Genomic DNA, 20,541 nt, shown 5'->3' with positions numbered 1-20,541 from the left:
ATATTCGATCCAAACATTTATGTGTATATTCAGTTTTTCTGAGTAAATATATAATGGTGTTTTTTGTTACAAAGGGTAGACATATCTGTTTAGGGAAAGAGATGTGTGAAAAGACAAAATCTACATGAGTATACTAGATGGGTGTCCCGTCATTCTTGTAATACACTGGTGCATCGTCCCTCCCAAACCCATCTAATCCACTCGTTCCCTCTCATCCTCCCTCTCCCTCTCCGTAATTCTGATGAAACTCGTACTCACAACCGCACAGAAATAAAACCCCTAGCAATCACCACATTAACGACAACACCTTGAATCCACACTAATGTACTTACAGCAACAACAAAAAACACCCTCCCATCCAACGACCCCGCAAAAACATGCAACATCAACGGATCCCCCACCGCATGTCCCGCGCTCTCCAAGACCGTGATGCCGGCATATACGACAGGTTGCGAGGCCGCGGGGATGGAATACGATATCAGCGCTAACGCAGAGACGCGGGATCCGAAGCCTGATGCGAAGATAGCGACAGCTGCGTCGTGTTAGCCCTGCTGGACGCAAGGGGTGAAACCTACCAATTGGAATATACGTGTTCGACTTCAACAGCCCCAGCATCAGAGAGCCCGCACACATCAACGCCACGCTCGCGCGCACGAGAAAGAGATCGATTTTCTCGGGGTTGGTTTTGTAGGTGAGCCGGATGTAGGACGTGAGTTTTGGGATGAGGAAGAGGAAGAGGATGGTGTTTATGAGGGCGGTCTCGGTGTAGTATGCTGCGCCTGCGGAGATCTTTTGGGAAAAGTGAATGTGGGCGTATTGGATTAGGATTGTTAGGGTTGTGTAGCGGAGGATGCCGACGAGGAGGACGGGGATGGTGAGGAGGGGGGTGGGAGGGAGGGTGTGGAGGGTTGTTAGGAGGGAGGGGGGCGGGTTGGAGGGGGACGTTGGGTGAGAGGGTGAGGATGGGTGAGAGGAAGGGGATGGAGAGGGGAAGAAGGGGAGGAGGATGAGGGCGAGGAGGGTGCTGAGGAGGGAGAGGACACAGGGGATCCAGGGTGAGATGTCTGTTGTTAGGGCTGCGAGGGTGGAGGCTATCATTTCGGCGATGTAGAATGCGGAGAATATGAGGTAGAATGCGTGGCTTCTATGATATATGTCAGCTATTTTTCTTTCATGGTTGGGAGTAGCTTGCCGGTTGGTAGCTGGAATGCATTCAGCGGCCAATCCCCACATGTATGAACTCGCCGAGTTTAGACCTCCACCGCAAAGCAAGATTGCGGATGATAGCCATATGAGTTGTAAGGGGAAGATTTTGGGAAAGGCACCTGATAGATGGTTAGCTGGATCTCGGGATGTGGTTTGAAAAAGAACTCACAAACTACAAAGATCTCGCTGAGGCTGAAAAATACGCCTGTGAGGGCGATAGCTATAACCTTTTTGCGACCAATGTAATCGCCTAATTTACCAAAGGGAATGGTTACTAGGAGAACTATCAAAATTAGTATATTGATATAGATGGCTTAAAGCAAATCATCCACTATCTTGATACAACGTCGAAGTATAGACACCTCAATACTTCATCACACGTGAAACAACTTCTCACCCACTTCTGAGATATTTTAAAAAACATACCAACAATCCCATCCCACATACTCTTCCAACCTCGAATCCTAGCCACATCCCTTTGAACCTCCGTCACCTGACATCCATCCTCATATCTCCCCACAAACCCTCCGTCTCTCCCATCATAAAATCGCTCACAAACTGATTCCTCATACAGCTTTAACAGCGGAGCTACGAGTAATAGTTCTGTGAATGCAAGTAGGAAGTGCAGGGTCATGAATAACGCGATGGTTTTGGTGAGGGAGGGAGACTTCGCGTTGAGTTCACTTGTTTGTGCCTCCGAGATTTCGTGGTGGTCTGGGGATGAGACATCGTGGTTTGAGAGAAGTGGTTTTGTTGTTTCCAAATGGGAGTGCAGTGATGAAGATGCCATATACTTTGAGGTGGAGAGCAGGGGGCGTGTGAGAGGAAAAGCATGTGTAGTTGGGAGGTCGAGGTTGCGATCACAAGTCGGCAGTGGGTGGGGGCACGGATGAGGTTAAATTGACCCCCACCTTTCAACTTCTACAACATTAGCCAGCAATTCTTTACATTATAAGAAGAATTTGAGTCTGAAATGTGAGTATAATAAATCTCTTTTCGTCTATGAAATTGGGTATGTAGCAATACATAATCCCTTAATCTAGGTATATAATTCCCCAACACCTGAAATGCCGCAAACGCCGACACCTATCCTTTCCGACTCTCATGATACAGCTCCAGGAATTAATCACAGAATATTTACAAGATATCCGAAAGAAAACTGGTTTATTTAAACAGTCGCAGAACCAGCCTCTGGAAATCTGGCCGCATCCTCGACCATCAGATTTCCCCTCGCATCTCCCTTCTTAATCTCCTTGCCTCCATTTGCATATCTCATGGTATCGGTGTTCAACCCCGCCAGTCCCTCAGGGCCAGCATCGCTCAACTTCCAATTCACACTCTTTCTTGCTGGGACACCCAAGATGAACATGCTGTCAATCTCTTCCATACTTCGATCCTTGGTCTCGGGAAGGAAGAAGTAGACGATGAAAAAGAGTACGAACGTGGAAACGCCGAAGACAAGTCCATACCAGTAATTGATCTTGTTGGTGATGAAAGTAGTGAAAAAGGAGATCAGGAAGTTGAGAAGCCAGTTGGATGCAGTGGCAATAGCAAGGCAAGTCGCGCGGTATCTTGCGGGATAGATCTCTCCTGTGATAGCCCAAACAAGCGGACCCCATGTCGTGGCAAACGCAGCGATGAAGATGCAAGTGAAGGCAATGAGAATACCACCACCAGTTTTGGAATTCGTCGGGTTATCAGCGTCAATTTCGAAGGATCCAACGAAGCTGTAGATGAAGAAACAGCCGCACATAACGGCGGCTCCCCACATCAGAGCCTTGCGACGACCCACCATCTTCACGACGAAGAATATGCCGACAATGGTCGCGAGGACATTGACGGCGCCTAGAATGATAGAAGTGACAAAGCTATTCTCAATGCCTGTGGAGCGAAAGATAGTTGTGCCATAGTAGAAGAAGAAGTTTGCACTGGTAGATTGTTAGTTGGAATTTGGAGGTTTTTGAAAGCGTGACTTACCCAGTCAACTGCTGTCCAGCTTGCAGAGCCATTCCAAGGAAAACACGATATCTCATGTTTGGGATGGTAATAATTTCATACCAAGGATGATCACCACCAACCTCCTCAGCTTCCTGTCTTTCTTGGATCTCACGGATCTGCTGATCGACATATGGGCCATGAGGCTCACCACCCTTGATAAGAGAAGCCATCGTCCGTCTCGCCTCCTCAATTCTTCCCTGACGATACGCATATCTAGGCGACTCTGGCATGAAAAGAATTAGAGTTCCTAGAACAATCGCCCAAAGCGCCGAAAGTCCATTTGGGATACGCCATTGAGCCGAGCTATTCTGGATTTGCGAGGTTCCATAGTTGATGATATACGCAACGAGAATACCAAACGTAATAGCAAGTTGATACGAAGCAACAATCGCACCACGAACCGATGCCGGAACAGACTCAGATTGATACATAGGCACAGAAGTACTCAACGCACCAATTCCCAACCCAGCAGTAAACCGACCCATGGCGAATTGCACCCAATCAGTTGAAGCACCACGCTCACCACTGGTAATTTCAATCACCACACCGACGATATAGAAGAATGCCGATGCGGAAATAGTAAGACGACGACCAATACGATCACATACGTAGCCGGAGGCGAGACAACCGGCGAGCGTACCGGCGCAGAGGAGAGCGACGATGGTTCCTTGACGGGCGGCGTCAAAACCATTAGATCCGAAGCGGGCGATGAAATCGGTCATTTGAAGGAATCCTGGATGTCCATTAGATATTTTTATTTATTGGTATTGGATAGGGAAATACACACCAGAAATTTGACCACTCTCATATCCAAACAAAAACCCTCCGATTGAGGCAATACCCCCTAGGATCAACGCCTTCGTTCTCGCCTCTGGCTCCTCCAAATGCACTGGCGGTGGAGGAGCCATATCAGTTACGGGTTTTCCATCATAGGCGACTGAGGAGTTCCGCGCTGTTGTGCCCACGGGTGTATCAGAGGGTGAAACCTCTTTGGGCTCGGCATTGACAGCTGGTTGAGACTTTTTGAAGAACCGCATCTTGAAGTTATAACTCCTTGAGTAAAAGGACGGGGAGAGGGGATGAGGAGAAGAAGGAGAACTTGGGGGAGCAAGAGAATATTTATTTGAGCATGAGACTAGAAGTGAGCTAGAAGGGAACCGTGAAATGCCAAGGTTACCTGCGTATAACTACGGGACTTACTAATACAAACAGCTGACTTAAATAAAGCTCTACTACTGAACCTAGGCAGGTAGGTATGCTTTTCGTGATGGCCTGTTTACCGATGGGCTGTCATTCGAGCTGACTTATAAGTGGAGCAAAGTACCATCCCGAATTGAGACCTCGAATTATCTTAGTCCACTTCCATGTGCCTAGGTATTCCGGAGCTTCTTAGATTATAACCCTCTGATTATGTTCTAGAAAAACTGGTGTCGATGTTGATTTACTTCTAGACGAGGAACTATTCGACGTTAGTCATTACTCGGTCTCTTCAGAAAAACCGGAGCAAATAAGTCAAGTGGACCAATTCCAATACACAACCGCGAAAGCACCGAATTTCTGCTTCGACAAGCGATCCAGCTCACTGAGAGATTTAGGACGAAAAACCACGACAGTTGATCCAAGTTCCTAATCTCCCATATCCCATCTCCCAAAGCATCACCACCTCAAACCCAAGCAACACCCCTCCTCACAGAGCAAACACTCATCATCCCGCTACATAATCCATATCGTGTCGTCAAACCAACCTCAACAAAGGATCCACATTCCAATAAACCCACCGCAAAATATCCAGAAAATCTCTTAATTTTATCGGCCGTGTCCCCCACTAACCTCGCCTCGCTCTTCTTACACCACGCCATCGCGCTCGGCACCGGCACTCAACCAGTTCAACAAGGACCTTCCCTCTTTCTTACACACCAAATCTATCAAGAGAGCCACTATTCCGGCTCTCAGGTCCACCAGAAATTATGTTAACAAATCAAAACCCGAGCGAGAAAAAAACTTTTTGAGGCTCTGTCGCTTGAACCCCTGAAAATCACCGAAGCAAACCCCCCCACCTGACCTGCATGAAAGGACGCCTCTTCCGAACGGGACCCGCGACTACGTCAATGAGTTTAAACAACAAGACAGCACTTCTCTATTGCAGAAAAAATTTAATCTATTGATGAGAAGAAACCGTTCCCATAGAAACATGATACTATAATCTCCACCGAGACTTCAACTCCAAGCATGTCTGTAAAATCAAATGGGTTTAAAAAGAATTGCATAGTCCCGAGTCAATCTCTCCCTCTCACTAAATTTCACTTACTCGTATTCTCGGCGGCATTGAGGAACCCCTAAAAACACCAGAACCAGACCAGAAACAAAGAGCTTCTAGCATCACCGTAGATCTGCCGTGGAATACGGAACAGAACGTCCAAAAAGTAGAGCAAACAATGAAAAGTGTTCCGCACGGGAAATAACTCGGCAACGACTGAGTTCTGTGTTTGTATTCATACATCAAAAATTCCAATTCGAATATACCGTATTCCTACTGTATCAATATCCATACCCAATCGCAACACCATACCAGCTCCGTTAAAGAAATAGCCCAGTCCAGTTCCCTGATGATCACAACCCATCATATCGATAACACAAAAAGCCCCCCTCCGTATTCATAACCTGCGAGACAGGCGCATCGCTTGCCAAACCAAGCACATGCATGACATCGGCCAACACAGCCCGAGTCGGTGGCGAATTCCCGATGACCGTCTTGCCTTCATATTGGAACATGCGGTTTGCTGGGTCGAGGTTCTGCCAGATCCACCAGACTCGATCGACTTGCACGTGGTGTGGCCAGAAGAGAGGTTCTATGTTTGTGAGTAAGAGTCTAGAATGATTTAATAGGGAAGTAAGTACCGTTCGGCGACGTGGTAGTCGGAAAGTCACCCCCAATAGCATCATGAATGCTCAAATGCGGTCCAATATACAACTCCGTGCTAAATCTATTATACGTCGATTGCAACAGGACATTAAAAACCACAGCTTGCGTCCAAGATGCATTGAACATCGTCGGACTTCCACAATTGAAACATCGATGCAGACTATGTGGCACCGTACTACCCTGATAATACGCTGGGCGAAGTTGAGCAAACGGACCGGAAACGACGCATTGTCTGGCGACTCTGTTCCCGGGGATGTATTGACATGCTGGAGAGGAAACACCATTGCCACCCAGACCGGCTGGGTCAGAGAAGATGGCTGCGTTTAAAGGGTCGGATGCGGATTGGCCCCAGTCCCAGTATAACATCGAGCCGCGATAGCCGCAGGCTTGGAGTTCTTGTTCGTAGATGTGCGCGAAGTATCTGTTCACATTAATTAGATTCGTATTGGCCAATGCCAACCATAGCTGAATATCGACATACCTATGCCACGGCAAAAACTGCGCCAATATATCAGGTCCATTAATATGAACTATCCCGCAAGATCAGCATCTCTTCCTCAGCTACCCCCTCTCCGTCAAACTAACTGTCACCGAACATTTGTCTATGCACCCAAGTAAAGTCGTCGAAGCGACTTGTGCTCAACCGAATTTTCGACGGTTTCCGGGTCATACACATCACCGCGTTTGTGTAGGAATCGCGTTGGGCTTGACTGACGCTGCTCCATTCCCTACGGATCGTGGGGTTCGTACAGCCGTTTTGTCGGGGTGAGAGCGCGAGGATGGGGGTTGTGAGAAGGAGAAGGAGAGATGTGATGGAGATTGATGGGGGCCATGGGGGTAGAGATATCTTCATTGTGGGTGGTAAAGAGTGCTAATATGAATACAGCTGCGTGGTGATAGAGCAATACGAAAATGGTGAAAATGACAACCTTGAGAACAAAGAGTCAGAAACATGGTTATGAAATGACCGTTGTCGTTGGGGATATGGAAGGGAAGGAACGATGGGGACCGCTTGGAAGAGTGCCCAGGAGCATAACGAGCCGCTGCTCAACTATGTCTACGATCATGTTTTCAACTTGATGCGCTTGATAATAAAGTATCGCAAAACATTACTGTGTCAGGCTATTGATTAGCGAAGGGAATTGAATAATGTTGATTATATTTGTTATTGCCCGCCAATTTCTTACCTTAACGCCAACCGACTGATAGGAGCACCGTTGTGAGGCCTAAGTAAATAACATCACAAACAAGTATCCAGCCAAGCCTGTTGAACAAAGCAACGAATGACTGGATAGGACATTTGAGTCGTTCGCTTGGATGGGCCGGCTAGACGAATTATTCCTTTCGCCTCCAGCTGTTGATGATGGCCGTCCAGAAGCCGTCGGATTGGTTGCTACTGAGTTTGTTCCATTTCTGGAGATGCTCGTCGTGCTATTGACAGCTGCAAATTGAGCGCTGTTACTAAGTGCAGTCGTATTGGAGACACTCGACGAAGCACCTGTGAGTCCAGCAACAATACCAAAGTAGGCGGATTTTCGAACCAAGTTCTCGTCGAAAGGTAAAGCACTTCCCGTTCCAGGGAATGTGCTTGGAACCCATGAGTACTATGAAATTTATCAATATAGTTGGGATAATCAGAAAGTCGTTGATCTTACCTTGTCAGAAAAGTCCCAGACTGTAACGCCGATACAGTTAGTTACTTGAACACATGCTGCAACTGTGTTTTCGTAGTCCGTCGTCTGCTGAGCATCAAGAGCCGCCGTGCTCGGGAGCGTCATTCGAATATCTAATTCTGTGTACGCGACTTCCACACCGAGAGCTGTAAAGGACTCAAGATTCTTGATCTGTACTGCTTTCGAAGGAGTCGACCCAACAATAAAGTGTGCTTGCAATCCCACACCATCAATCTTTGTTCCAGATGCCTTGAGACTTTTCACAATATTGAGCGCTCCTGTAGCTTTGGGGCCTGGATTTTCAATAGAGAAATCGTTGTAATACAGTTTGACATCTGGATCCGTAGCCGCGGCTGTATCGAAGGCGATTTTGATGTAGGACTCTCCCATCGTTTTGAAGAACACAGATTCTCGGAAGGAACCATCACTTTCGAGAGCTTCGTTCACCACATCCCAAGCATAACATTGGCCCTTATAATGTGTCATCGTGGTTGTGATATGGTTTTTTAATGCTGCCGTGAGCGTCGCATTCGTCCACGTCCCGTTCTGGACCCATACTGGTAGTTGCTGGAACCAGACCAAGGTATGGCATCGCAGAAGTTGTGAGTTCTTTGCCCCTAAGGCTGTGATCGCGTCTCCTTTTTCGAAAGAGAAGGTATTCGGGCTTGGTTCGATCGAGTCCCACTAGAAATAATCAACATCCCCTGCTACCAGCATAACCCCTCGGGGTCTGTATCCTACCTTCTGCGAATTTCCAGGCGTTATCTGACCAAACTCTGTCAGGTTCGAAAGCGCAGTGACTAGTGCTGCGTCCGAAAGTTCGATGTTATCAGTCGCAGTGCCAAAGTATTCCAGACCCTGATACAAACGCATTAGCACGGCTATTACAACTGGACATGAACGACTTACAGCTGCTAAGGCGAGAGTATGGAGTTGTGCATTTGTCACAGACAGCAGCAGAGGAAATACAACAGAGAAATGCATTGCGCCGGAAGAGGGAAAACAGCAGAGTAAAGAAAAAGGATGAACAGCGGACAGGGAAAACACAACACTCTCCAAAGCCTACATTCGAGACTATCGTCTACCATATACCTTTTCACTCACCCATCTGCGCTGTTGATCTTCAAAGTATGCGGGGATCTATCTTCTATCCACTGGGATATCTCAGACATTGGACGACGTCGCGAACTAAAATGACTTGCTTGATACGCGACCATTGGCTGACAACATTCCGCATGATGAAGACATTGATGGCATGAACCTTCTGAACATGGATGAATATGGGTAAGAGGTCGGTGTCGTATAGCATTGCCGTGGAGTTGGAGGTTGATCGACGCGGAAGGGGAATTCTGGAACACGAGTGATGCCAGGCCAGGCACTCGGCTCGAGGTTGCTTCTGGGGTTGTCATTTGTATCCATCTTACTTTATCTCACTAATCCAAACATTCAACATCACCGTTGCAAGTGCGATCTCAAGATTTCGTTCTCGCGCTTTCTGCTGTCTTCCTCATTGGAATTGTCGCATGTTCTTTGGTGTTCGTTGATGAAGTTGCAAGTGCAAAAATGGGGTGCGATAGCCAACGCGCCGCGGCCCGCAGGCCCAACGGTCAATCCATCTCGCTATTATTATGGTATGAGTAGGGAAGAATATTCTGTTTCTCATCTCTCTGTTGAAGTTATTATATTCTTTGGTCCTTCAAGTTTTATCGTTTCATTCCAACTATGGCTGTCAATATTCTGAAATTTGGGACATCTTCCCCCGCAGATACATCCCCTTTGAAAGCGCTCAAAGCTGCTGGCTATGATTCCGCAGATATTCTAGCAGTCGTTGGAAAGACAGAAGGTGCGATGTCTTTTTTTGTGTCGTCCCTCAACCTGCAGGAGTAGTTTTAGCCTAACAAACTTGGGATACACTTGTTTGATGCTGCTCTTCGGTCGGCGACCAGCAACACGGCTTGGTAACGCGACAATAAGTATTGCTCGAGGTCAACCTCATGAATTACGAAAACTTGCTATCTATTTACTCAGTCAACCAGCTATACAATGTATTTGTTTCTTCGCTGCTGCTAATATGTCTCTAACTAGGTAACGGTTGTGTCAATGACTTCTCGCGTACACTTAGTACCCACGTCTGGGAGCCACTCGTCCCAGACAAGGCAATCACAATATTTTCTGGAGGTACGGCTTGTCACCGCTCCACGATATCTATTGTTAACAATCGCAAGGCACAGAAGGGGTTCTTAATCCCCACGTAACATTTATTGTCACAGAAAAAAAGCCTACTGGTCTTCAGGCAGCAGCCGGAAGAACAAGACCCCTCGAGCCTCACGAAATTGGAACACCGGAGCATGCCAAAGAAGTGGCCTCTTCCGTAGGAGCGATTCTGAATGGAGCCGGAATTTCCAGTAGCGATGTACACCTCGTACTGGTAAAATGTCCGCTCCTAACCTCAGAAAAGCTTGAAAGCATTAAAGCCATATCCAAGATTCCCGCTACAACAGATACCTACGAATCAATGGCCATGTCTAGATATGCTTCCGCAATAGGTATTGCCACTGCTCTTGGCGAAGTCAATGATCTTGAAGAGGCAATGCGCCATGATACTACATGGAGCTCAAAGGCCAGCTGTAGCGCAGGAGCCGAACTCGAAGACTGCCATATTCTTATTCTGGCGTCAGATTCCAAAACCGAAAAGCCTCAGATTCGAGCTGCATCAACCTACATGGCAGATGCTATAGATGCAGGGGCGATTCTGCGGATTTTGGATCGAGTCAAGAGCGACAATGGCAAGGTTCTTCAAATCTTCGCCAAAGCCGAAGCCTCTAAGGATGGCCTAATCAATGGATTTAGACACACAATGAACAATGATAGCGATATCCATAGTACTCGACATGCAAGGGCAGCTGTCGGTGGGTTAATAGCGGGGCTTGTGGGTGATACCCGAATCTATGTCAGTGGTAAGTCATGGAATCACAGCTCCCGGAACGTGGACATTATTGACCATTCCCAGGGGGTGCTGAAGGACAAGGACCTCCTGGAGGTGGTAGCCTATCTGTCTTTTATACTGTGGCGGAAAGTTAAGTTTTTTGGAAGTCCCAAGGAAAAGTAGATTCAACGTGTTTATATGGTGGGTTGATGTGATCTAATCAGCCTGCCGGTTCGGCAAATGGCTAATATCAATAGATGAAAACTTCTTAATTCCACATTTCTGATTCGAACATTTCTTCTATTTTAGGCGCCGTCAATCCACAATTTCTTTGGTTCCCATTAACCTTATTCGTTTCCTTTCATTTATGGGTATTGCATTTATGGCTGCCTTGATTGCGTCTGGAACTCGTTAGATTGCATGCAGCAATTTTTCACTGGCGATCTAGAATTCTCGGCTCTATCGACTCGTATCGTTATCGTGGCGTCAAAAAGATCACAAGGTCAACCGGTGACGGTATGTTAATTTTGTACAAGAAGGAGACGTTATTCCCTGGCAATTGGACTTTGGACAGAGCGCTCCGGGTCAAATTTCTTAACAGTCAACACCAACACCTGGTGAGTTTCAATGGCAGCATGAATTCATCTGGCAAAAGTTAACATGACGTAGACATCATGAGGAACGTCATATTCCTGTTGCCAGTCTGGGCAGTCGTCTGTCATGGCGCAGCTTTACCACAGGTGATTGTCACGCCAACTGTCAAGCCAACCGCTCGACCAACAGCGTGGACTTTCACAGTTCCATGTTATACGAGTACAAAGGGATGCAAACCTACAACAGTCACAATCAAGGGTCGAGAAGCCGAAGCAAGTCTTGCGGCTAGACATCCCCAGCTAGAAATTGTTACAATATCTCGGGAAGATCTAGTCCTACCGACTTATACCCCACCAAAGCCGACTACCAGTTCGAAGAAGAGCACCTCTTCGGTCAAGAGCTCAACGAAGAAGCATCATCACCATTCAAAGCCAACTACAAAGTCGACCACAAAACCAACCCCGGTGCCAACCTCATATACCACCGTTCCACCAACTACTCGGTATCCAATTCCTACTGGACCCCAGACTACGAGAGATACGCCACCTCTCACAGTTCCGCTGGATAGAAGAGAGCCACAGGTTCTTGGCACCCCCACCAGAACGGTTATTGCAGCTCCAAAGCCAACAAAGCTTCCGCCATTTTGGTGGTGGCCACCACATTATCCTTCCCCTACAAAGACATCTACCAAACCTACTGTTACTCCCACAAAGTCGTCGACCAAAATGACATCCACTACGACCTCGACAACCAAGACACCAACCCCAACTGTGATAACCGATCCTCATCCAACCCCATCTACCAGCAGGGTAACAAGCATTGGAGGTCCAGAGACCACTAGATATCCTACGCCAGTTGAACCGATAACCACTCGATACCCAACTCCAGTTGAGCCAATAACCACAAGATATCCCACCCCGGTTGAGCCAATTACTACCAGATATCCTACACCAGTTGAACCAATTACTACCAGATATCCTACACCTGTAGAACCGATTACTACCAGATATCCTACACCGGTCGAACCGATCACGACTAGATATCCAACTCCAGTCGAGCCCATCACTACCCGCTACCCAACCCCAGGGGAGCCAATAACAACACGATATCCAAGTCCTCTTCCATTTCCTAGCGAATCACCTCCAGATACCGAATATCCACCCCCAGTTTTAACTGTACCCATTAGTGACGAACCAGCACCAGTGACCGACTACCAGCCACCTATTCTTACTGTTCCCATAAGTGACGCACCACAAGAGACTGGCTACCTAGGCCCTATCCTCACAGTTCCTATTAAACGGGAAACCCGAACCATCAGTGCCGAAGGTCCAGACACCACGAGAGCCGTTGCCGTGATAACTGTTCCAATCAACGCTAGGAATGACGTTATAACCCGTTCTGTCATCTGGGGCGGTCCAGATACTACTCGTACCGCCTCTTTCCTAACTGTGCCGATCAAAGAAAAGCGTCAGACTCTTGGATCCCCCACGAGAACAGTGTATGAGCCAACAGTAACACCACCTGCTCCTCCTCCTCCACCACCTCCTCCATCCACGAAACCAACCACCAAACCAACTTCATCTACAACTAAACCAACCCCTCCTACCACAAAGCCAACTCCTCCAACCACGAAACCTACACCACCTACCACCAAGCCAACCACCAAACCCACTCCTCCAACAACCAAACCTCCCCTCCCAACTCCAACCCCACCCCACCCAACCTACCTCGAAGTCCCAGCCAAGCGCCAAATCCTCACCTTCCCAGGCGACATGCCATGGCCATCAAACGTGCCCATCCCAACCGATGTACCGATATTCACCGTGCCAGCAAGAGTTAACGGACGTCAGGAGCTGGGCGATCCGACAAGAACAGATAGTCCGTGGTTTACTTATAGTCCGAGACCGGTTGTTAGGAGGAGAGAGGGCGCGGAGAGACGGGCCGTTGTTTAGGTGATGAGATTTGGAGGAATATGGGAGGGAGGGGAGATGAATGGACGGAATGATACGAAGAGTAAGTTATTTTATTAGGAAAATGTTGTGTTCGATACCTACTTTAGTTTTGATATAGTTCGAATTGAAAACATTCGCTTGATGAGATTGTCTTATTCTGGATTTCTATTTGGGTATATGTAAGTGGCTATGGCATTCATGTGCTTCATATCTAAGAACATTACAAGACCAGAAAGAATGTAAAAAGCATTGTTATATAGTCACATATCTCGCAGCTCAGGGAAATTCACCAGATTATTCGTGATCAGAGCTAACACATCATTTTTTTCACTAAATGTTTCGAAACTACAACACACTCAACTCGCAAGCGTCTATCCTCCAAATTACCTCCCTTTCTATCTCTCCTCTCTTCTGTGTATCCAGGAAACGGCCATGCGAAATCTACTGCATTGTTACCTAGTACATTTTCTACCATGAACGTGGCACGTTGAACAATGCGGTGACTCATAGATGAATGCTCGTCATGCCAAGTATCGAGTTTGTCAAGATAAAAGAGGCAATGTTTTTCCATGGATGACGGTAGAAATTGAAGTTGTGGCATGGAGGTTCACGTGGGGTTTTGAGGTTGATATTGTGGTTTAGATGTCGTTGTCGACTTTCATTCTACTACCGATTTCCAACCTCACGAGTAGGAAATGATAGTGCTACAATTCCACCAAACAAAATCTAGGTTTCAAAGTACCCCTATGGAAGTAGTATAATATATGGAAGAAAAAGTCTAAAACTCAGGTAGATCTACAAGCCGACAGATATGTTGATTCCTTTACGTTGCCTATACAAGTTAGACTTCGCAGATACCGAGAAATGAAGATTTTGTAGTGTTGTTGTGATAGAGGTTGTGAGTTGATTATGTGGTATTTCAGGGAGTGAAGGGAGTTTTAGGAAGGGAAGGAAGGGTATGAGAAGGGAAGAGGGGAAGATGGTTGGGAGCTGAGAGGTGATTGAATGGTTTTGGGGAGGTCAATCTCGGTATCTCGACGACCTTTGATAGGTTTTCCCAAAGGATGTATTTGTCATCTTCACATTTCCTATAATAATTTCAGACATTAAAACGCGTGAATCAAATCATAAGTACTGCAAGTCAGTATTTATATTTATCCTAAAAGTCAGTTCTTCATCATGCAAATATGAGATTAACCTAGAAGAATGGAGTTCGCTGAAAGGGGCTAAGTCATTATCTCCTATGCTCCAAGAACGAAAATTTAAGTTCCATGTAATTGTGCATGATAAGTGACCTTGCCTTTTTCCGGAAGTTGGGAAGTGGTGTAGAAGTAAAATTGAGGGGGTGAAGAAGCTGCTGCTGAAATCTATTCCATCACCGATTCCATTTTTATTTGACGAAGCATGAATTTCCACATGCATTGTTAAGTCCCAGGAAGAACACCAATCATATTTTCTTGCCTATATAGAATTGAGATTTCTGTATAATTCCGGCTTTGATGTACCCCTTGGTTGATTTGAAGCTTCAGGATATTCGAGGATTTGGGCGTCTGTTTTGTTCTAATCCACTTTCCTGCTGATGTCTTTACGTTTGTTTCTTCAACGTCATCTTCCTGTTGTTTCGCTGTAGTCAAAGGGGGTATGTGAAAGGGTGGCGCATGCAAACTTTCAGTGGAAGTAAACGAGGGAAATTGTTCTAGATTTCTTAATCCATACCGGATCTCGAGGATAAGTCCTGTTTCAGGTGTGATATTCTGGGGTTTCGACGACTTCTATAGTGAATTTATTGTACACGCTAGCATGAAGTCGAGCCATATAAAGACTATGTAATCTGGGATAAAATGCAACCCTGCAAAGAAGAGAGATTGGGTTGGAAGTGTGTGCAAGTTTCTACAATTATGTATCTCAACTGTGCTCCCTTACGGGAGATAGTACTCGCTCGATGCTACTTGGAGAACAATGTATGGAGTGTTTTATGTATAATTTGAGTTTCATCATACATGATATGTTGCTGCCGAAACCCAATTTGTTCTCAACTTTAGCCATTAGCTACTTGAACTTAAAGCACAATTTGACTCCACATCTACCGTTGTCTCACAAATAATGGCACTTTTCTTCCATTTTCTCACTCAAACAGTGCGTGGATCGCTTGTCATTTATTCCTCCTTCCTTCTTCTCTTGAACATCACCATTATTCTCGTCTTTAGACCTGAAGGTTGTTCACTGTTGGCCGTCTGATATTTGAATAATAGTTCTCAATTTTAAGGATAGTTGCACTACCAGATAATTAATTTATGGAATGAATTTCCCAGCAAAAATGCTATATTTATTTCTTAGACATGAAGACATTTCAAAGACTTGCTGTAATCCTCAAACATATATAAATGCGACTACAGTAGTACGAATATTAACAACCTGCTATTCCTGGTGCTTAAGATAGACGAAAGTCTACCAAGAAAATATTGCTCATTAGTAACACAGGTGTAGGTTTTCATTAACCACATATTAAGAACCAAGGTTGAAACCCAATAAGACACACATGTAAATGCATTTGACTTGATTATCTAATTCACAGTTATCATGTGCGTGACATCTAAGTCCTGTGAGGTGGGGGTTGTAATTATTTTTCGGAAAAGTCTCTTCAAAGACTTAAGGTGCCTTACCCTCTTTGAAATCTGGAATATTTGTTGCAAATCAAGCACAATCGTTGTATGTAATCAGGATAGGCAAAATTCAGATTCTTCTCCGAGCGAGGAGGATCATGTCCTGGAAAATCTACAACGAGACAAACACTACATAAATCAAAACCGAATTTGTAACTACACCAGCCCAATCCTGTTAAAACCATTTCCAAACGAAAATTTCAAACTGTATTAAGAAGTTAACTAAATAACACCATTTGGCAGCTTGAAAACAACCATAAGCTGACCACATTTATCAAAAACTCAAGATGTGCTTATTACAATTTCAATATTAAATCTTTACACATAGACTTATACTGTGAGCTGCTGCCGATTTTTCAGTTGTTGTCGATTTAAACTTGACAACTTTGGCACACAATGTTGAATTTGTCGAAGTGATATCAGAATTCCTACTTGGCCAAAAGAAATTATTCTTCAGAGTGTTGACATGTACTCAGTAAGTTCAGATACAGGGACAGTAGCCGCAACAATAGGCGAGCCTTCTCTAAAGTCAATCAAATTATTATTCCTTGAAAATCTTGTCTTTAGGATATATACTCTCACTTCCTGTGTCGGCTAACTTTCGTGTTAGCTATTTTTCTTCAACTACAGTAAAGGACCAATTGATCCTCTCCCGGTCTAAAACCGAGATGCTAATGGAAGTAGAACTATTGACATAGGTTAATTGTAAATGCGGGTTGTGTTAATTAGCAGTTACAATATTTACACTCCTTGTAATCAAGTCAAGATCTGCTTATGGTCACTGTTGATACTCCCTATTCCTACGTTCTAGATTAACGTCGCAATACTTAATCAAGTTCTTAGAGTAAATTTGTTATAAAGTGTGGATTGTTCCAAGTATAATCTCAATATCAAAAAAAAAATCTTTGTCATTCCCTCTCTCTTCCCTCCCCTTCTGAAAAGTAGCAAAATCCACCAAACTCCCTCCACACCAATTCCAAATTCCCCAAGAAAACTTCCAAAAAAATTAGTGCAGATCAAGCTGCTTCATCTGACGCCCAACCACCAGGCCGTTTGACCGAAGTCATTTAATGATGAATAGAAAACCCATCTACTAATCTCTACACCCCCAGCTCTATCCGAAGAATTAATGAGAGGGAACGAACCTGCGTCGCGGTTAAGCGATGTAGAATCTTTCGGCGGTTTTAATTTGTTGGGGGAAAGGGGCGGTATTGATGTATATATTAAAGGGATGGAGGTGAACTGGCGACTGTGGGTCGGGGGAAATGGAGAGGGGATATGGTGAATTGGAATGGGGAAGGCTGAGGACGCTGGAATTGTTAATATACTGAGTGGCGTTGGAACATATGACACTGATCACCTAGGAGCAATATCTTGACACTTGGAAAGTCTGTCTCTATAAAAAGATACAAACCAGCTGCTTGACATCTCGAAACCATCCGTTCCTCGACAAGTAAATCTTCTATTTAAAAGAGAGAAACACAATTGCTAACTCAGTGCGGTACTCATTAGCTCAGCGGCATGTTTTTTGTCGTGCTGGCCATAACGAATTATTTCAGGACAAGTTTCAATACGTAAACGAATATCTATCATCTGATACCTTTATTTTATATCAACGTCATTGGAGCGATACAATGGACGTCTTCAACTAACTTCATATTAGTATCATTTTCTCTAAATTTGTCGTCCATCCATAAACCCTTGAGTCGTATTATTCTCCAAAACCAGTGTCTTCACTAAAATTCTCACCAACAAGCGAAAGCGGTTTCCAGAGCATCATGTTGCACACTCAGATCAAGACAACTCGCATCTTCAGCGAACTGGAGTATAAATCTCATTCTCGCCAGAATTCCAAGAACCTTAATTTTGAGCAAATTGTGCCAATCCCCTGCATAGTCGTGCGAACTGAGCACAACTCAGAACACGGACCTGTGCTTTCAGTTCAATCGCGCACCTTCACAAACTTCTCCAGAAACATACGAACACCCAATTGCGCTTTCCGTATTTTCAAATCTGGAAGGCTGAAAGTTGTCACCGAAAACCCTTTCACCACCGAAACCACCTAGCCGCTTCGAAAAGGATTCAGTCACAAGTACAGCAAATTGAGAATGAAGAGCATTTTTCAAAGAGTAAGGTGTCTTCAGTTAGAGCTGAAATAGTAGATAGTATTTTGAATGTTATTGTAGAAGGACCAGCATATAATGATAGTCGGTCGACTTGGTGTTTTAGTCATTCAATTTCCTGATGTCAGGTGAGGTTATACGATATCTCTTACTTTAATCCCAAGAAATTCCGAAAGAAGAATGTGCCTCATCGACAGGGATAACCTGATTAAGTCTGTAGTTCATATAAATATCGTCATCCTTCAAACGCTTTTGGAGAACCTACTCTTAATCAGATGGCATAAGTTAACGAAATATCGTAATTTAGTAGATCAAATTAGGACATTATAACTATTTAGTCCACTATTTTAAATAAATAAGACTTTTTAGGCTTTATTCGAAGTAGGCTTGTTATTTAGTTTAAGATTTACGGGTAGGCGACTACCACTTATTTTCTCCTCCGCGAGCCTAGGCTGTTTCTCTGTTGAGCATCATCTATGTTATTTTACCGTTGTGTGGACATTAGCACACATCTTTAAGGGTGTTATCAGCTCCTCCAGAGAATAAATAATTTATCATAATTATCAAGAAAGAATTCCCTTTCATCACTATGTGACTGACTTGAGCGCTTCAAGAGCACGTGATTGCTGAAAGTTTGAAACAATGTTGCTGCCACTAGCTCCTTTGCAGAAACGCATTTTTCCCTCCACCTGCTTCAAGAAACACTTTATACGCCTCGAAGCTTATCTCTGAGTTGGTCTGGGAATTCCTATCTTGGTTCTGGGCGATACGGCTAAAGATACGGCCAGTTGCACGATTGTCCTCAATGCGGAGTTTGACCCCTGACACTCATGGAACATCATGAGCCTCACGTCAACCCACAGACCTTTTTGGACCTCCTTTGACCCCACTATTACGAAGATCTCTGCCTCCAGTTGGGCAATTGCAAGCTGTCAAGCTGGGGCCGGTTTCCCCTTGCAAACATCGGTGCTTTGTGTTTCTAGCGAGCTAGTCTGTGGTACGGTTTGGGAAAGTCATAACTTCGACGATGCCCTTATTCAAATGTTGATCTGTTCCTGATTCCAACTTTCTTCCATTCATATTAAATTTTTTCTTTTCTCAACATCTCTCCTGGTGAGAAGTTTCAAGATGCAGTATTCTTATTTAATTACACTGTTTGCGACGACGGTTCTGGCAGGACCAATTGGACTACGCTCTCGTAAGAATTGCCCATTTATCTTCTTCTTTTCCTTCCATATTTGTTCTTGGTTGAATATGCGGTGAGCCCAGGCAGCTTTATGTTTTGTAACAGGATTTGGTGGGGGAAGACTATCAACTATTTCCTGAAATAAGTCTTTCAAAGCCATCATTTCATTTGCGAGCAATTTGTGACCTACTACGCTCGAGAATTCTAACCAATGTTGCAAATTGCATTATTTCTCTGAGCAACTTTCATTCTCATTTCAACGAGCTTCATTTACTAATACAAACCAGCAAATCCACAATCTAATAACTCACCCTCATCAACCGACCCCTTCCTCAACGCTCTCTCCAACGGCCCAATTTCAGACGAACCACCCACCGTCTCCCCAAAAGACCAATGCCATTTCTCCCTCCCAGGTCACCACCCAGCTCTCTCCACACCCCCAATCGACCCCCAAGCCGTCATCCTCAACGGTCCCATCTCCGACAAACCAACCTCCTCAGCCAGCATCCCTAACACCGCATGGCCACACATCTCCTCCATCCTCGAAAAGATCACAACCGACAAGCAAAACACAATGCAAACCTGGGATCTGGGACGCGCCTTCAGTGATAACACCTTAGAGGGCATTATGGTCGGGATCGTCTATTCGGCTACGGATGTTCCTGCTGCTGCTGGGAGCGCCCCGGGTGCAAGGATTAAGATCAAGTCGAGGGACGAGAGGAGTGCGGTGGTTAAGGAGGAGGGCAAGGGGGACGTAGATATGAGTGAGCTGGAGTCGGGGAAGAAGTGGAGGAGAGAGTGTGTGGAGGGTGCTGTTAAGGAGGTTGAGGGGAGACAGCAGATGGAGGGGGTTATGGATTTAGCTGAGGATGTGACGGGGAGTGGTGGGCGGATTAGCTTTTTGGTTTATCGCGTTGATTGAGATTCGCCTTTTCTCGGGTTGACGAATGAATTGACACGAGCCCTCTGAGGAGGCTGTTCGAAACGATATTTCTTCGCAAGAAAGCAGCAAACACTCAATTGAGTCAGGCATGAGTGTATATCGGCGATATACTATTCCATTCTCTTCGTTCCGCGGTCAACGGCTTGTTACATTCAGATTTCAGGTGGTCGAGGGGGTGTATATAATGTCACTTACATACTTGCTACGATGCACATATCGAATAATAATTTTCTGTTCATTTTATTGATTTGCTTGTGTATAATCAGGTCTGATTCTCCCAGATGAATCAATACGCGCCTCGATGTAACCAAGATCCAAGGCTCGAGCTGAAAGTAGTCTCAAAGTTGAGCATCT

At 45.2% G+C, this 20,541-nt stretch overlaps 7 protein-coding genes across 7 annotated transcripts; 3 read left to right on the top strand and 4 right to left on the bottom strand.

Moving 5' to 3' along the window:
* Nucleotides 1-192: 192 nt before the first annotated feature.
* On the bottom strand, nucleotides 193-1,996 carry GLAREA_10604 (MFS general substrate transporter; the record flags this gene model as incomplete). The annotated part of the gene is made up of 5 exons (XM_008079705.1): nucleotides 193-279; nucleotides 333-532; nucleotides 576-1,325; nucleotides 1,376-1,489; nucleotides 1,633-1,996. 5 exons carry the CDS (start codon nucleotides 1,994-1,996, stop codon nucleotides 193-195), a joined length of 1,515 nt encoding a protein of 504 aa, XP_008077896.1.
* Nucleotides 1,997-2,374: 378 nt separating this feature from the next.
* Nucleotides 2,375-4,241, bottom strand: GLAREA_10603 (MFS general substrate transporter; the record flags this gene model as incomplete). The annotated part of the gene is made up of 3 exons (XM_008079704.1): nucleotides 2,375-3,134; nucleotides 3,184-3,937; nucleotides 3,992-4,241. The coding sequence occupies 3 exons, from the start codon at nucleotides 4,239-4,241 to the stop codon at nucleotides 2,375-2,377; spliced, it is 1,764 nt and encodes a 587-aa protein (XP_008077895.1).
* Nucleotides 4,242-5,814: 1,573 nt separating this feature from the next.
* Nucleotides 5,815-6,980, bottom strand: GLAREA_10602 (Di-copper centre-containing; the record flags this gene model as incomplete). The annotated part of the gene is made up of 4 exons (XM_008079703.1): nucleotides 5,815-6,053; nucleotides 6,103-6,548; nucleotides 6,609-6,657; nucleotides 6,713-6,980. The coding sequence occupies 4 exons, from the start codon at nucleotides 6,978-6,980 to the stop codon at nucleotides 5,815-5,817; spliced, it is 1,002 nt and encodes a 333-aa protein (XP_008077894.1).
* A 373-nt stretch (nucleotides 6,981-7,353) lies between these two features.
* GLAREA_10601 ((Trans)glycosidase) lies at nucleotides 7,354-8,784 on the bottom strand (the record flags this gene model as incomplete). Its single annotated transcript, XM_008079702.1, has 4 exons — nucleotides 7,354-7,731; nucleotides 7,783-8,484; nucleotides 8,542-8,658; nucleotides 8,710-8,784. The coding sequence occupies 4 exons, from the start codon at nucleotides 8,782-8,784 to the stop codon at nucleotides 7,354-7,356; spliced, it is 1,272 nt and encodes a 423-aa protein (XP_008077893.1).
* A 738-nt stretch (nucleotides 8,785-9,522) lies between these two features.
* GLAREA_10600 (ring-opening amidohydrolase) lies at nucleotides 9,523-10,881 on the top strand (the record flags this gene model as incomplete). Its single annotated transcript, XM_008079701.1, has 4 exons — nucleotides 9,523-9,643; nucleotides 9,886-9,978; nucleotides 10,026-10,757; nucleotides 10,811-10,881. The coding sequence occupies 4 exons, from the start codon at nucleotides 9,523-9,525 to the stop codon at nucleotides 10,879-10,881; spliced, it is 1,017 nt and encodes a 338-aa protein (XP_008077892.1).
* Nucleotides 10,882-11,400: 519 nt separating this feature from the next.
* On the top strand, nucleotides 11,401-13,272 carry GLAREA_10599 (uncharacterized protein; the record flags this gene model as incomplete). Its single annotated transcript, XM_008079700.1, has 1 exon — nucleotides 11,401-13,272. One exon carries the CDS (start codon nucleotides 11,401-11,403, stop codon nucleotides 13,270-13,272), a length of 1,872 nt encoding a protein of 623 aa, XP_008077891.1.
* Nucleotides 13,273-19,186: 5,914 nt separating this feature from the next.
* GLAREA_10598 (uncharacterized protein) lies at nucleotides 19,187-20,166 on the top strand (the record flags this gene model as incomplete). Its single annotated transcript, XM_008079699.1, has 2 exons — nucleotides 19,187-19,256; nucleotides 19,532-20,166. The coding sequence occupies 2 exons, from the start codon at nucleotides 19,187-19,189 to the stop codon at nucleotides 20,164-20,166; spliced, it is 705 nt and encodes a 234-aa protein (XP_008077890.1).
* Nucleotides 20,167-20,541: the final 375 nt, after the last annotated feature.

Source organism: Glarea lozoyensis (genome assembly GCF_000409485.1).
Source record: "Glarea lozoyensis ATCC 20868 chromosome Unknown GLAREA12, whole genome shotgun sequence".
Classification (NCBI taxonomy): Eukaryota; Fungi; Ascomycota; class Leotiomycetes; order Helotiales; family Helotiaceae; genus Glarea; species Glarea lozoyensis.
Note: the sequence above shows the minus strand (reverse complement) of the source record. Positions and strands in the feature narration are given on the sequence as shown.